The sequence below is a fragment of the Cyanistes caeruleus genome, chromosome 1 (genome assembly GCF_971803275.1).
Source record: "Cyanistes caeruleus chromosome 1, bCyaCae1.hap1.1, whole genome shotgun sequence".
In the NCBI taxonomy this organism is placed as follows: domain Eukaryota; kingdom Metazoa; phylum Chordata; class Aves; order Passeriformes; family Paridae; genus Cyanistes; species Cyanistes caeruleus.
Genome location: NC_141701.1, coordinates 21,230,096 through 21,246,844, shown reverse-complemented (window position 1 = coordinate 21,246,844; position 16,749 = coordinate 21,230,096). Strand labels below are relative to the sequence as shown.

The 16,749-nt window shown below is 44.9% G+C and overlaps 1 protein-coding gene across 3 annotated transcripts in view; it reads right to left on the bottom strand.

Annotated features, from left to right (window-relative positions):
- Nucleotides 1-1,369: 1,369 nt before the first annotated feature.
- Nucleotides 1,370-16,749, bottom strand: part of NCALD (neurocalcin delta) — a 58,059-nt gene continuing 42,679 nt past the window's right edge. For 2 of the 3 annotated variants that reach the window (XM_086881386.1, XM_086881396.1), the window contains exons 3-4: nt 11,703-11,808; nt 9,592-11,487 (exon numbers count right to left, since the gene is read on the bottom strand). In XM_086881386.1, the coding sequence (XP_086737512.1) occupies nt 11,390-11,487; nt 11,703-11,808 (204 nt within the window). In that variant the 3' untranslated portion in view covers nt 9,592-11,389. Of the gene's footprint in view, nt 11,488-11,702; nt 11,809-16,749 lie in introns of all 3 variants that reach the window. The other variant, XM_023920694.2, reaches the window with a different exon arrangement.

Sequence of the window (16,749 nt, the reverse complement as noted above, 5' to 3'; positions counted from 1 at the left end):
CAAGGGTTGGACTGTGTCTGGCATAACTGAGCCAGGCTTTAGCAAGGTGACTCGAGTCACCTTAATTAAAGGTCTTTAAGATGAACTGACCCCCTCTTAGGAGCAGGGAGCAAAACACTCCACCTCTAGCTCCTGACCGAAACGTCAGGGGACTCAGTGGAGGAGCAAAGCTGTGGTTTTCGGCACCTTCCCAATCTCTTGGCTCAATTTGTGCTGCACCAGAACAGCGAGAGATTCTGGAGCATGCTGCTTCCCAGATGGGGCCATGAGCCACAGGATCACAACTTCCCTCCTCCCTGAGGTGGTGGGAGGTCCACTCCAGGATTGCAACACGTGCTCCCATGCCTGGGGCAGACGCCTTTGCACAGCGAGATGCTGAGATGCTGCGAGGGAGGGACGGCAAAGGTGGTAAGTGGAGATTTTAGTATCCCTGTACAAATAAACACCTCCTTACACCCGGTCTTTTTATGCTAAATCGTATGATGGCCCTAAGGGGAGGGTGAGGAGAATGCACATCACAGGGAGTCTGGCACACTGGAAGCTTGTGTAATAAAGCCTGTTTGCACTGAGCACAGGAGATAACTGAATATGGTAACTGATAATTCATTCTGGCTCCAGACTGTCTCAAGCTCATATTAATGTGCAGTTCCACAAATAGGCTTTTTTTTTTTTTTTTTTTTTAATCTCAAAAGGAAATAGGTACTGGTTTCTGTTACCTTCCAGTAGGCTTTAAACTACTTTTTGCATTCAGCTAATCCCAGCTCCAAATGTAACCTAGGTAAAAATTTGAGGAGTTTAAGGAGCATGCACAGAAGCATCAGCGAGCCCCCTCCAGAGCACATCTGAGGTTGGCAGGAGTCCCTGCTGTGACAAACTCTACTGCCCCCTCATCATCCACATCTCGGGGCAACTAACCACGGCCAGCCCATGCTCCCTTGCCACGTCCTCCTCCCTTGATGGTGTGCTAGTCATTAGGGGGTAAAAAGGTCCCCTAAACCTCGAAAGGGATTTATCTATAGCAGGGAAAGTTGCTGTCAATCAGCTAAGCTGTTCTTTCCAGCTTCAGAGGACCAGGGCTCTCAGCCTTGTGCTGTCCTTTTGCTTTTATAACCCTGATATCCTACTCCTTGCCCAGCTGCTGCCTTTAGCTGCTGGAGTAAAACTGTGTTAGCAGTGGAGCACCCAGCACCCGTGCACAAGCCCTGGCTGAGCCCTCCACGCTGGCTTTCCTGGCTGCTGCCTGTGCCCACAGCAGTGAGTGGGACAGGAGCTGTGAAGGCAGCAGGCAAAGGCTTCTCTGGGGTTTTCTCCCCAGACCATGGGGCTTTAAGGCTCCACCGTGAAGAGAGTAAAGCACACAGACCATGGCTAGCTGCAGCAGAATGTTTATTAGTAGGAAAGAACATTCAGGGGATTTCAGTAGGTGAATCTTTTTGAACTGTTGGTATCCACCACACATTGGTTTTCATCAAGATTGTTCAAGGTCACATATTTATATAAGAAAGCAATAATTCATATTTAGGTGCAATCAGTAATTCCAGTATGAAAAAGCACCGTGTCACAAAACAATTTACAATACAAAAGTCTTCAAAATCTAACATTTAAAAACAATATATTTGTTCAACAATAATAACAATACAGTAAAAAAATTTTTATTTCCCTTCAAACAATACTGCTTATATATTTTGGCACTCGGAAAGAAACTGTCACAAATGTGCCTTTTTAGCCACACAATGCTGTTTTGTGAGTGTCTATATAATGAGGAAAAACATGCTTTTGAAGTCAGTCATTTTGCCAGGTGCAGTTTGAACTTCTTTCTCCATTAAAAAGAAAAAAAAGAACCCTGAAATTAAAATAACTCCTAAGCTGCAGCATGTCTTGTCTTTTGGCCCACAACACAATCTGGAGTAGGAGCTCAGACTCAGTCTATCTAGTAAGTTAACCCTGGCTGAAAGGCTGGATCTGAGCCCCACTTCAATCTCCAAACCTGACAAGAAATGTAGACCTAAGCCATTCAAATGGTCCTGTCTTTTAGGGACTGACCCATGTTCTTGCTATATTAAGCACCCCAGACAGATTCTGACCCTAAAATTGCTGCTCAGGCTCTTCCTTAATTCCCTCAGTTTTAAAGTCAATTAATTTTAAAGTCATTTGCACAAGTTTTCTTGCAATGTGAGCCCACTGTTTTTGTGCTAGCACAGCCAGCTGTTCCAAGGAAAACCAAATTCCAAGGAGCATGCATTGGGTGAGCTATGGGGTGAGGGAGCCTGATGCCAGCGGGGTGCCCCGGGTCAGGAGACATTCCTCCCAGGTCTTCTCCTGGGGCCAGGGCTGGCACACAGCATGGGAGGGGGAAGCTTCAATCTGAGAGAGGGAAAGACAAAACTAGACTTTTCAGGAAGAATTAGTTTCCACTCAAAACTGACCCCTATTAAAAGAAGAACGCAGGTGCTACGTGCCGGGTGAAACACCGGTGCCTGCGTGCAGCTATGACAGCCCCTGAAAAAGGCTGATTCTAGTGAACATGCAGTCCTTGGTGCTAGCTCTAAAAGCTGAACAATAACAACAACAACAAAAAAATTAAATAGTTTTTACATCTTACATCAAAGATGCCACTACAAAAACACAATAGTATCACACATTATTTAGTACAGTCTTAAAAATGCAAACCAACGCTGGTAAGACTCTCATACATTCTGCATATCATATGTACAGAGGAGAACAGCTTCTCGAGAGGAGAGGACAGTCATAGAGAGATAATCTTCTGTTTTCTGAGTACGTTGCATAACACAAATACATTATCAGCATAAGAAAACTATTCTAACACTAAGAGCTCAGGAAAGGTCCTAATTGGAAGTTAATAGCTGGGGGAACCATGCACCTGCTGGGGGGCACAAAACGTAATACACAACCCTCTGCCAAATTCTCCGTCTCCTTCAGTGGCCCAATCATCTACTTTGATTTTATCAGGTAGGTTTAACATGTTGCTCTGTAGGTACAGACTCCCAAAGCATGGAACAGCACAGGGCCACATCCCCGGAAGCTGCCCCTGGTGTGCCTGAGAGCTGCTGACCTCTACATGTCCTTCTCATGGGCTTTGTCTGGCGGAGAACCAGCTGGAGACTCAGGATACCACCAGATGAGCTTACAACAGAATCAGGGGGGTAAATTAACACATCACAACAGCTATAGGCAACAACACACAGGACACTTGCAATTCTAGCCAGCCATAAGAAAAATATGCGGACCAAATTAATTTAATTCATAGTCGTCCCTCTCCTTTCTGAATAGTAAAAATCTTCCTTAGGATATGTAGGTTTGCTTACAAAGCATTCATCTAGAGAGGTATCTGATTTTGCCAAGACACAGGATATACTGAACTCCATGCTGCTGCAGTTGCTCGTGGTAGATCATTAAAAGTTCCATTTGTTTTGTCTACTCTATGCTGCAATGAGGCAACAGCCTGAGGGAACAGCAAAAGCTCTCCCTGTGGAATGGTCATGGACTTAAATAGGAACTGGACACTTTGATCCATTCAGCTCTTGGCCATGTTTTATCTCAATTTATTAGTTCCTACAGCATCAAAAATATCTGCCCAAATTGAAACAAATTGCTGTGATTTAATCCCAGCCAGCAACTAAGTCCCACAAAGCCACTCATTCACTCCCTTCTAGTGGGATGGAGAAGAGAATTGGAAGGGTTAAAGTGAGAAAAGACATGGGTTGAGATAAAGACAGTTTAGTAGGGAACGCAAAAGCCCCATGCACAAGCAAAGCAAAGCATTCATTCTCCAATTCCCATGGGCAAGCAGGTGTTCAGCCATCCCCAGAAAAACAGGGCTCCATCACAGGTAATGGTGACTTGGGAAGACAAATGATACCACTCTGCACTTGTCACCCTCTTCCTCCTTCTTTCCCCAACCTCTTTATATACTGAGCATAACACCATGGTCTGGAGTGTCCCTGGGGTCAGCTGTGTCTCCTCCCAGCTCCTTGTGCAATCTCCCTTGCTGATGGGGTGGGGTGGGAAGCAGAAAAGTCCTCTACACCATGTGAGCACTGCTCAGCAATAATGAAAACATCCCTCTGTTATCAACACTGTTTCCAGCACAAATCCAAAACTGACCCTCATTCTAGCTACTGTGAGGAAACTTAACTCTATCACAGCCAAAGCCAGCACACAAATGTGTAACTACTTTTGCATCCATCACATCACTCAGCAATATTTAAAAATAAAAGGAATTAAGTACTCCTGTAAGAGGAAGACAATACTGGTCACTTCAGTTTCAAGAGCAAAATAATGCTGAATATACAAATATTAACTACAAGACTGCTTAGGTGGTATTGAAGTGAGCAAATGGAAGAGATAAACATACTGAAATGCAGCTCAATTTGTCTCCTTGAATCAAGTGTGCATACAAAAAAGATCCCAAAGTTAATTAAGCTCTTCATTTTTATCAGGCACGGTGTGCCTACTTTGCTAGTAATTGCTCAGTCAGTTCTGCTCTTGGGACCATTGGGACTTCTGCATAAGAGCTGAAGGACCAGCAGGGCTGAATCTAAGAGGATCCAAAATAATGAAATAAATCACAAACGTGCCTAAAACATGAATAAGAAAATTAAACACAAAATACCAATGAAACATGATTTTATGGAACGTTTATATGACTAACATTGAGCATGATGTCTTTACTAAGCTTCCTTAGATCCTTATTGGATTGAAACCCTGGATTTGATTTTCCTCTTTCTTCCAGATACTAATAAAAAGCTATTTGGTTGCCCTGGAAATGGGAATAATGACAGGAAATAAAAAGGTTCTGGTAGCAAAGAACTGCAAATTCTCCCCCAAACCACCACACTGGACCCATTAATCTTCCCGCTGAGTGCAGCCAATGAACAGCACAAATTAAGTTTAGACTCTATGAGGATTTTCTCAGGTGGGTTTACTAATCACCATCCTCCTGTCATTCCATTTGGTGGGGAAACATGAGGCCAACCCTGAACACTGAAACCCCTGAAACCCCTGTCCCCAGGGAGGAGAAAACCAGAGGTCACACCCCCAACACTTGACAGAGAGCAGGAAGAGTTTCCGCCTGATATAACTATGCCAAAATTATCTCTTGGTCCACATCATCTGGGTGCTCCTGCAGGACTGGGGCACTGCATGCTGCAGGGGGATGAGTAGGGAGGTGCTGCTCCAGCCAGGAAGGATCCAGCCCCTTGTGTGGAGTAAACCAGGGCAGCGGAGAGCGAGCACCAGGCAGGTTCAGTCTGAAGTGCCTCGACAAACGCATACACAATAATGAAAACCGTGTTGTTTCAGAGGTTCTGGGAGCTCTTAAAATGTTTAATACTGCCAGTGCTTAATAACAGGAAATAAATAGTGTGGTACACACAGGTGGACCAAAGATGGGAAACCAAATCAGAAGCTGTTCCACTTAAGTGCATCAAGCTTGGCTCCTCCACAGGTCAAGGGCTGGTGTTTGTTGTTTGTTCACACAGAGGCTGGGGATGGCAACTGGGAGGTGCCTGCAAAGACTTAGAGAGCTGGACACCCTGAGCACATGCCCTGGGAAGGTGAGAACATCTTTGGTATAATGTCAGGGCAAGAAGGGAAGATCTAAAATATCTCAGGTGCACAGTAAGTGGATACTATGCAGAGGGTGGGTGGCTGCTGTGTGCCTCGAGATCTAGGAAGCCCTCAGCCTGCCTAATCATCTCAGATGACCATATCTGTGACAGGAACCAGAGTCTCCAGCCTCAGCACACAGGGCTGAAGCAGCCCAGGAGGTACTATTGACTGGGCTGGAGTAGAGGAGCTGTTCTGTGCTGGTTACTGCTAAGAGGGTTTCACTGTGCAAATTCAGACCCTGGGCTACAGGCAGGGATATCTTTACAGTTTTTAATTTTTCTAGTCTTTCCACATTGTTGACTACAACTCAGGCTCTTTTTTTGCTTTGCTTATTAGTCAGCATTTTACAAGTTATAGCTTAATCCCAGATACACATTAAAATAATACAACCTGTGGGAAATGATGAGAAGCCTCTTGCATCTGGCCCTTCCAGCTTGTTAAGATATGGACAGTACCTCTGGAAAGCTTTATGCCTTATCCTGTGAAAATCCTCACCCTGGAAACAACTTCTCAGTATGGATAATTTGGAAACAACAGCAGCAAAAGCCAGGATGGAATAAGGGATGCTGTTTAGATACCCATAGTAGACAGGGATAGTTTCTGCAAGGGGCAAGGAGATTGACTGCACATCCAACTGAGAGTTCTACTGCTCTGTAGGCCAGAAGCACCTAATGGCTTCTGCAGTCCCTCAACAGTGTCCTGGTTTCTAATGTCACTGATTTTCATGCCAGTTTACAATCCCTGCTGTCGTTTCTACGTGCTTAAAACACAGATGTTCATTCCACCATCCCTAGCCTGCAAAATGACACCTGGGCTTTGAGAGTCGACGGAGCTTTCCCTTCTTCTTTTCTACCATGACCGGGAATGAACTCCTACAGGCAATGTTTTGTCCTCAGCTGCACTTAGGGAAAACCTTATGTTCATCCTGGGAGCTGTTTGTTCAATGCCTGCCAGGGTATGGTGAGCAGCTCTGCTGCTTAATTTTAGAGAGTATTTTGTCAGCGCCTCTGACAGGATATGCAGCAGACTGAGCTGCTCACATAGAAGGTGCCATTTCTAGTCAAGCCCTATCTCGAAACACATCATACCACGTGTCTGATGTATCACTGCTGTTTAACTTATCTGCCTACTGCACAATCGGTGGCAAACTGCATGCAGCTCTGAGCACTGCTCAGCTCTCTGGCACTTGCCAAGTTTCTCTGCATTTCTAAGCACAAGTTCTGCCTGTGATACCAAGAAAACCAAGTTTCCCCACTTTAAGACTCCTACATGAGATCCTGCTTAGTAACACACAGAGCAAATAATGCATCTAAATACTTCTGCAAAGGGCAGGTGAAATGTTCTTCTCCACTGTTTTTGCACCAGGTACCCGACACCTAACTGCTGAGCCCAGGACTGCCATGCCAGGAAACCGAGGGAGCACCATGAGAAAGACAAAAGGAGGTGCTGGTGTACAGGAAGACTTGTCCAGCCAACAATCAGACTTGTCTGATTGTTCCACTTGGCACTTGTAGGCTAAACTTGCAAAATGAAACTCTTGAAGGATACCTCCTTGATCCTGACCTACTATATTGCTATCATGTTGCATTTTACACCAGCAGTGCTAAAAAAGGAGAGAGTTTTAAAAGAAGGAGGCAGCTCAGCTTAGGGCATTTGTTCTGAGGCTGGAGACTCCCTTCTCACTGCCACATGTCCCAGGGACCTGCCACTTGCCACCGTGTTCTCTGGTTCACATGTACTGAGATGTATGGCCAAGGCCATCTTCTCACCTTAGCTTAGTCTGCAGATTAGGGCTCAACATCAAGTTACCACAGTTCACCAAGTTTCCATGAGTCAGCTGAGACAAGGTTCTGCCCACAGCAAATGCAAGGTAATGCGACTTAACCTGATCTGCAGCGAAAGAAAATCAAGCTAAGCCGCATTATTGCACTTTTGCCATCAGTGAAGAGAGAAGTCCTGGGGCTCATCCCCCAGGGCAGCGTTCAAACCACGGGGACTTGGTCATGTGTGATTACTTCCTGTGCTGGTGTGCAGTATTTCTGCACACAGACTTTATCCAGCTACGAAATTTACACACTTCTGGCTTACTGTTTTAAGCAGCAGAAAATGTGGAGGTCATGCCTTATAACACAGAGCAACAAAGGACAGAATGCCCCAGGAAGAAGATAAAAATCTTAAAAGCTCCTAAGAACTGCAAGGGAACAGCATAGCTCTGGATACCCCAGGAAGATCATTGAACTGTGAACTGACAGGGCTTCAAATAATGTTGAAACATAAATATTTCTTCAGTCCCTCTCAAACTTTAAGTGCTCACAAGAACATATATGCTGGTTTTAAAATGGCTGTCTTCCCCTTTCCCTTCCCAATGCATCCTGAAACAAAGAGAGGCTACTGCAAAACTCACAAGTCATAGTCCCCATTTCACATCTTCTGGCCCAGAGTTGGACAAACTGACTGGGAACACCAGACAAATGGGACTTGCATTTTCCATTACTTCAATTTACAGATTGTGAAATGAACTCATTAATTCCTTTGGACAACTCATAGTGAAGACTGCCTCTTGCACATGCAAATAAAACTAGAGAATGCATCTACAAAATTGAAAAGTGATATGAAATAGTATGTGCTGTCTGCCATCCTTCCTGTGTGGAGTTATTGCTAATGAATCACTCAAAAGTCTGACTTACTGTGCTATTTTATACAGGATACACCGCTTTGCCTTCAAAAGCTTTATGAAGGCAGTTATGATTACAAATGCATATGACAGCAAAGCAGAAAATTTCAATCTGAGGCACAGCACACCACTGCTGTCCTGCTGATTTGAGGTCTGCAGATGTTCCCATCACAACTTCAGCTACAAATCACTCTTTAAGTACATGCAGAGGCAGAGAAAGAAAGGGATTGTTAATAATTTAAAATAATACAAATCATTAGTGGTAGTCAGGTAAAAGAATAACCTTAGCTCACTCTGTAAATGTTTATACAATAGCCTTTTCTGCAGCTATGCCCTCTGCAGCTGTAAGCTAATTCTCACTATTCCAAATTTTGTGAACTGTGGGAAGCATTACATGTCTGCTGGCCTGGGGTCACAGCACACGTTGTGCTTTCAAACATGTGTTGTACGGGAGTAACACAGGAGGTGAGCCTGGCCTCAACACCCCAAAACTACTGAGCAAAAACAAACTGAGAGATTAGGTTCTGAGCCAGAAGTGTCTTGTACAATGAAAAGGAGGTGGTATGCAGTCACTTAAATAAAAGGCAACATTTTAAAAGCTTCGGTCACATGCAACTGCTGTCACAGCATTAAGAAGATGGAACTGTAGAAGGTACCTGAGTTCACCTTCAGTAAATGCCAGCTTCCATAGGTCTGGGCTGCTTTGGACGTGGGTGCCTGCACTGAGCCAGGAGCTTGGAAGCTCAGCAGGGATCCTCTGGTGTCACCTTGTCCTGCTGGCACAGGGGTGGTGATGGAACGGCGGCACTGCTCATTCCCAGCTGGCAGAGCAGGGTGTTGGTCACTGCACACCCACTGACCTTCCTTCAGCAGTCTGGCCAGGCTTCTTCTGCTGAAAAACAACCCTAAGGTACATGACTTTCAAAATCCACAGGGTGATGGATATGGGAGAGAGGGCCAGAACCTCTCCAGGTAAAGCAGAAAATTGCCTTGAAGAAGGTAGGCACAGACTGTCCTTCAAAGGGTTAGATTTGTGCACATGGTGTCTAATTAAGTTTTGGGAGAAGGAGATAAGAGAACATTTTCATCAACCAGAAGAATTGGTGCAAAACTTGCCAGTGTTGCTCATAACACCTGAAAGTGCTGGGTATTAAAATCTGTTCGTGTCTGTGGTTGGGCCCCCTTTGCTTTTTTATTTTCCCACGCTCATCTCGGCTCAGTATTTTGATGAATGTATTGGAAATATATAATCAACTGGATTTTTATGATTGTTTGAGACAAAGATGTGTACTTGAAGACATTTATTGAGTGTCATTAGCCACTCATAAAAATTTTAGTACAACTGATTAACAATGTTATTTTCAATTTACTTTTATTTTCTCTTAACATGCTTTGCCCTTCACACCTGGCAAAGCAAATGGTATGGAAAAATAAGATTGCTTCTGTCAGTTATTGTACATGCTAGCTAGTGTTCCACAGAAGATTATTTATGCTCAACTACTTATTCATGACTTCTAATTAGTACTTAGCTAATCATCATCTGCAGAGCAGACTTCTTTTACTTGGTTTATTTTAAATTAAGGCTACTGGGGATTAGCATCGACAAGGTCACTTGACAAAATGCCAACTTTGCCTGTCAGACAAAGGTTACTCTAACGAGCTCATGAATTCCCAACACCGTGCACTGCCTGCATGGGTAGCTCTCCAACAGAATCACAAAGCAGACTTAGCTAATGACTGATTAATGCCAATTTAGTCAGCATAATGCCTCCTGTTGCTAAAGCTTTTCCAGCTTTTCTTTTGCAACATTACTTGTAAAGTCCCTAAGAAATCCCACGTGTACTAGCTTTGCATACAGCAACTTCGACCAAAGGGTAAAATTTTGCAGCAGCAAATTTTCAGAACTCCTGCACCTAGGCGGAAAGATAAACATTCAACATTTCTCTCAAGAGCTGATCTTTTTTTGTTTTAATTTTTATATATATAAATATATCATAAAGCGTACCATTTCCTTATTTCAGTACAGATTTTTTGAACTTTACTAAAATAAATGAAATATAAATGCTACAATTTTATGTTTAAAACAAGTTTTGATGACAGCCTTCCCCTAAGAGCAGGCCCAGAAACTCAGTTAGCTACAAGGAGAGAGACAAAAACACCCCCAAAACTTCCTGCTATGCTCAGATGTGCCTTAGCTGGAGCTGCTTGCAGGTGTCCGTGAGCTCCTCACGTGAATGTCCACTCTCCCTAGTAGCAACTGCTTTATTACTAACCTGAAAATTTCACATTCAACATGTATCTCCCTTAAATTCATTGTCAAGACCCAGCTTTTCATATCTGTGTCTGCTTTTGCTGATCCCAAACGGCAAGAGGTATTGTCAGTTGTGGATTTGGAGATCAGGATTGCAAATTGCTGAATTTTCAGATAAAGCCATATGACATCAACCACTGTAAACCTAGTAAAAAAATGTCAACTTTCATTTTGTCCCTTCTCCTTCACAACCCGGAAAGTGTTCACAGCATTGAAGCAACAAGGCATAGGAGTGGATAATACACCCCACACACGTTTTGCACTTTCATACTTCTTCCCAGTCCTGTCTTTGATCTTAACTGGTGCCTCCTGGACAGGAGAGGAGGTTCCAGGGGAATCCTACCCCACCCATCACAACCCCTTTGGTTCAGCCTTACTACACATTCAGGTCCTGCAGGTGAATACCTAACAACTAAAGCAGCAATCTAAAATCTGTCAGTGAGTCTTGCTGCCAAGGGGTTTGTTGTTGGTTTACTCCTCCTCAACACGTACTTTCCAAAACAGATACAAACAAACAAACAAACAAACAAAATGAAATTTTAAAAACAATGCTAACACCACAATATCTGTTTAAAACAGTACTGCCCGTGCTCTGGACAAATTGTTAAGAGCAATTCAGCATTCTTATAATTAATCCACAACAAAATAAGCTATAAGATGCCACAAATGAAGGCATAATTGGCCATACAGAGGCAACACTACCATGAATGTTGTTTGGCAAAAAAAAAAAAAATAAAAAAAAAGCAGATACATAATTCATCCAAAGGACAGGTTCAGAACTGGCCGGCACTGCTGGGATCACACTGCAGGAGACGGACTATGGACGGATCACTCTTGGCGCCTCGGATGAACTCTTCCAGAGAGAGCTTTCCTAGAAAAGAAACATGTTTACTCAGCACGTCTGGTGGGGTGCAGCGCACCTGCCAAGCCTCTGGACAAGCATGATGGAAGGATGCTGGGGAAGCCAGGAAAATCCCTGGGAAGGCAACCCTGCAGGGTGAAGTCGTGCCTGCCCTCACCCTGTTGGACCTGCAGACGGTCCCGTGTGTCAGGACACCCCAGCCACCCCTCCCGGACGGTGCCTACCATCGCGGTTGGTGTCCATCTGGCGGAAGATCTTCTCAGTCCTCTTCTCTGGTGTTGACTCATCTTCTGGCATCTTCATTACAGAAGAAACCATCTTATAGATTGCCTGTGCAATAGACAGGAGCAGAGAGCTGGTAAGAAGCACATTATCTTGATGCAAGAGTACGATGATCTTCTTGTGACAGAAACAGGCAGAAAATATCCTCAGAGCACCAGCAAGACCTGCTCTTTGGATGCTGAAGGGTGTTGGGTGGCACCAGTGCATGCAGCTTCCCTCTTCAGTGGGACACTCTTTTATGAAATACTGTGTTTCTTTAGTCATAGCCAAACACCATCTGGGTTTGGACTAAGGCTACATTTTTCCTTATTAAAACAGTCTTTGGACAAATTTATCATTTTTACAACACAAAAGGCAAGGGCATCTCCCAGAGGTTGGAGGAACAGCCAGATCACAGTCTTGTCCCGTGCTGTGATGAATCTCCATGCTTTGGCCACACAGGCTTCATCCTCACCACACCTGTCTTCTCACCCTGCCTTTGCTTCTTCCCCATCTCCTTTCCATCCCTCCCTCTCTGTCAGCATCCTGTCCATGGGGAGAGCAGTGACTCATTCTTGCATTTGCTGCATTTCACAGATAACAAAGATTGGACCATCAAGGAGGTGGTCTTTTCACTGGGGGTTGGTGTGTGTGCACAGCTCAAAATCCCTTTCACAATTTGCTCCACAGAGACCAGATGTTCTGGTCCTCCAGAGCACCACTACCACCCATAGCTATTCTCTGCACAGACAAAGTCACCTTTGGTACTAGCTGCCCCTGAAGGAGGGGCAATGTTAATTTGAAAACAAGGATGAGGATCTGTCTTTGCACTGGTTATCCAAACTTTGTGGCACACAGGAGCATGCAGCACCAGGACACACCGGGGCTTTGTGTTAGGTGTCTCTGCACTGCCACACCTTGGGGAGCAGCAGCACTCAGGGGGCTGCAGGGTGGTGGCCATGGGGCTCCTCCCAGCCATGTGGAGGGGCAGCACATCCCAGCCCAAGGCAGCACTGTCCTGGTCCAACTGGCCCCTTCCGCTGCCTGCTGCAACTCATTGGCCGTCACCTGCTGTCACCTCACTGCTTTAGTTATTTCTTCTTCCTTTCCTCCTGCTTTGGGAAGGGGGGTCCTTGGTGCAAGCCAAGATTTCTCATTGGGTTATCCCTCTCCCCTCTTTCCCTTCATGAAGGCACTCTGCCTAGCAGCTCAGATCATCTGGCTCAGGATCCCCAAGGACTGGCTCCAGGAACGTAAGAGCACAGATGGATGATGCCACTAAAGCAGCACAGACATTTTACACTCAGACTAGGGAGCATCCGCTTCCTTGGCCATCTTGGTGGCTTCTTCTCTGCCAACAGCTCACCCTTCACATCTCCCAGGAGAATCAGTGTTCCAGAGTAGTGGGCAGAGCCTCAGTAGAGGCAGGGATGCTGTCCACACAACCATGATACTCTGATACCAGGAGCACAGAAGAAAGGATGAACATGCAAGTGTGTAAACACAGGGAGGAAGGAGCTGGGGGAAGGAGGCAATAGGGAAGGAAGAAAATGGAGAGGGTGGACAGTAAGTATTTAGACCTTGATGATCCTCATCAGCATGCAAGGCTTGCAAGGGTCACAGCAGAGATGAGGCTTATAAATCTGCCAGTGTTTAAGCATTTGAAGCTGTCTGGCTTTTGTCTGGGGTAGGAAGAGAGGTGGAGGGGTCACTCCCTCTCTCTGGGTGAGAGGACGGCGAAGCAGAGAATCTGCATTGAAAGTGTGGGAGGAATGCCCCAGACTGGGAGTGGGGGGCATGTTTACCCTGATCAAAGTAACCATAGTAAGAATATGCAGATTTTTAGGACAAAAAAAGCACTTCAGGATGACTTCATCCTACAGGGTCCTTTTCACAGAGGCGTGTGAAGGGAATAACAGATGAGATATTCTAGGAAAGCCAGATGGGAATAACATAGTAAACGTTCCTTTCATGCTGAAAATGGTTACTCTGGACAAATTCTTATGTCCTTACTCAGAAGTTCATTGGGAAGTTTCCCAAAGTAAAAGCCAGCTAAAGCTGATTAAGAATCTTGAGACTTGCCCCATACTAATTCAGTGCAGCTACACAAAACTCTTTATTGTATGTTTGAAAGAGCAAGCTCTGAAAGGAATTTGGTTTCCTGGGATGATTACATAGAGCTGGGCTGTACTAACCCTGGGTTAAGACCTGGGACTGAAAGGCTGCAGGGGTTCCACTCCCCATGGAGTGCGACTCCTCTGCCTCCCAGAACCCGGGCTGAAAACCACCAGGGGCATTCAGCACTGGAAGTTGATACCTGTCAGCAGTCTCCTGAGTCATGGCAGCTTTAATAGGTGAACTTCTATCAGGAGTGCTCCTCAGAGCTCCCTGGCACCCTGGAATGACAGCAGGAAGTTGTGCCTCCAGAGCCCTGTGTACGTCACTGGAGCAAGCACAGGCTCCAGATTCATCTGCTGCCCTGCTGAACTGTCTCCTTTGATTTTCCAACTCCATGTGGATGAGCAGCAATGGGTGATTTTAGAGCAAATCTCATCCCTTTGCCTATTCTCACAGGTTTTTCTCCCAGCTCCTGGCTGCCACTGCTGCACTCAAACCAGAACCTTTGGTGAGGGCTGCATTTTCCTGGTGGACTTGGCAAACTGTCAAAAAACTCATTATGGTGATGGCAGCAGCAATGATAGCACACATTTTCAATTGATCCTTTTTACTCTGTTGAAATAAATTCTGATGGCTAGAAGTCTCATGAAATGAATGACTGGCCTGAAAAAGATGTTTTTCCTCTCAATCTCATGGAGATTTTTGACACTGTCTTTACAGAGCCATATCAGCTTTTGCTTCTTCCCATACCAGCTTCTGTTTCTTCCTGGTTTGCAAATAAGCTATCCCAGCAAGAGAAACGTGTGTGCTCTGTTTTTATTAAACTGAAAGTGTTATTCTTGTCTCTGCTCAGTATTCTTAAAATGCCTTTTGAGTCCATACAGTGAAAAAATGTATCCTCAGAACAAGGTTTCCATCTCTCATTTGAACTCTTATTTTAAGAGACTAGCCAAATATGTCCTGTTTCAGCAAAGGGAACAGATCTTCTAACTGGTTTGCAGCTATTTTTGAATGGACTGGGCTATTTAGATTATAGGTAAACATATGGGAGACTTGAAAAGCCTGAGACATGAATCTGAGAGGAACTGTGACAAGGTCTGTCAAGAGGGCAGGCTATGAAGCCTCTTCCCACAGCAGTGTGCAGATGTGCTGTGCCTGGGAAGTGTAGCAGTATCCCATGGACCTTCTTTTTTTGAGGCTCTACAACTGTCAGCCCACCACTAAAGTCCTTCAGTCCTGTGCAGATCCATGTGGATCTCTAAGCAGGGTTTTTTGGAGTCTGGCCTAGGGATGCTCATGGACATGGTGAGTGCACTGGGCTGTGCCTGTGTGGTTAAGGGCATGATGGTGCTTAAAGGAATGCAGGTGCTTTGCCATCTAGCACACTCCTTTCCAAGGAAAACAGGCCTTAGAAAGCTGTTATGGACCGTTCACTTTCATCTCTGTGGCAGCTGGCCAGTCAGGAGGGCTCCTGTGGGACATCTTAACCAGCACTTCTGCTGTTCCAGTGCTGCTGCTACCACTGTTACCTCAGGCTCCTTAATGCAATGCCTGCATTGCCTGCAGTGCTCTTAGATTAAGCCAGAGCAATGGAAAGAAAATGCAAGGAAGCATCAGCACAACAGTGAAAATCACTGCAGAGAGAAGGCTTTCAAAGCACCAAGAAAAGCAGACTGAAAAAGAAGAAAAGTGTGCCTTGCCCCTATGCTATTTAAAATACAGTAATCCCACAGTAACAGGGACAGTATTTTTCTGTGAAACAAAGACTTTTAGACTAAAGATGTTTCTTTTAGCATTCATTTTGATGTATTGTCTCAGGCAAAAATCCCAATGAAAACATAATCCTGCTCTATCAATTTGCAAATGTATGCTAGATAAGGGACTTGCAAAAGGTTCCTTTGAGACATATATCAGAGATATGTGAGAATTCTGATTTTCACTCTCAGAAAAATTGTGATGGCTGAGGGCCCCCAGGAAGACACTTGATACAGAATCCTGTCATTCCATATGAAAAAACAATCATCTTTCCTAAATGAAAGTGAGAGTTGTCTGCTGGCTTTTTGTATCTAATCACTCTACATCAAAGGAACCTCTCAACAAAGCAAGAAAATATTCTCATCTACTTCAGTTTCAGGCATCAGCTGAACATGTTTCCAGAGACTACACAACAAATCCCATCCCACTGGGAGGAGCTCCTGGTGACCAGTGCAATGCAGAGAGACCAAGGCACTCAATGCACTCCAAACAACGTGGAAGAAGAGAAAAGGGTGAGAGCTGCCTTACGGGAAGCTCCATCACAGAAAAGGCAGCTTTCTTGGTTTAAAAATTGCTGAAAGTCTATGGTACAGAAATAACTGTTTTTCAGGCTCTTCACTTCCATAATTGCTTTTTGTGTGGTTCCTCAAAATTGGTTCCCCTAAAATGAAGAGAAATTATAAGCATCATGAAGCTGAGTTTCTGGTTCAGTCTGAAAGGAGGAGGGAGCCAAACCTCCCAAGCAGTGCAGAGGGATTGCTGGAGAGCCAGGCTGAGGGCTGTGCACAGCCAGAGTGCTGCTCAGGGTTGGATGTGTGTGCTGACAGAATGCTGCCCTAGGGTGATCCCCAAACTGCAGTTTTGTTTGATGATGGCATCATGGCAGTAAAAGACAATGCTATGATTTGGTACTGACATAAATATGAAGAGGAGTCAGAGAATTTAATTCTCTAGCCTTGCTGGCAAGCAGATCTGGGGTAACTGGAAAAAGCTTCCAGCTTTGCTGGTCCTTGTTTTCACTACAGAAAATCCAGCCACCAATATTTTCATTTCATGCAGCCCCTGGGGTGACTCCTCCTCCAGAGGAACAGGCTGTCACCTGGCTTTGGCTCCTTGTGTTTCCTATGTACTACTTTA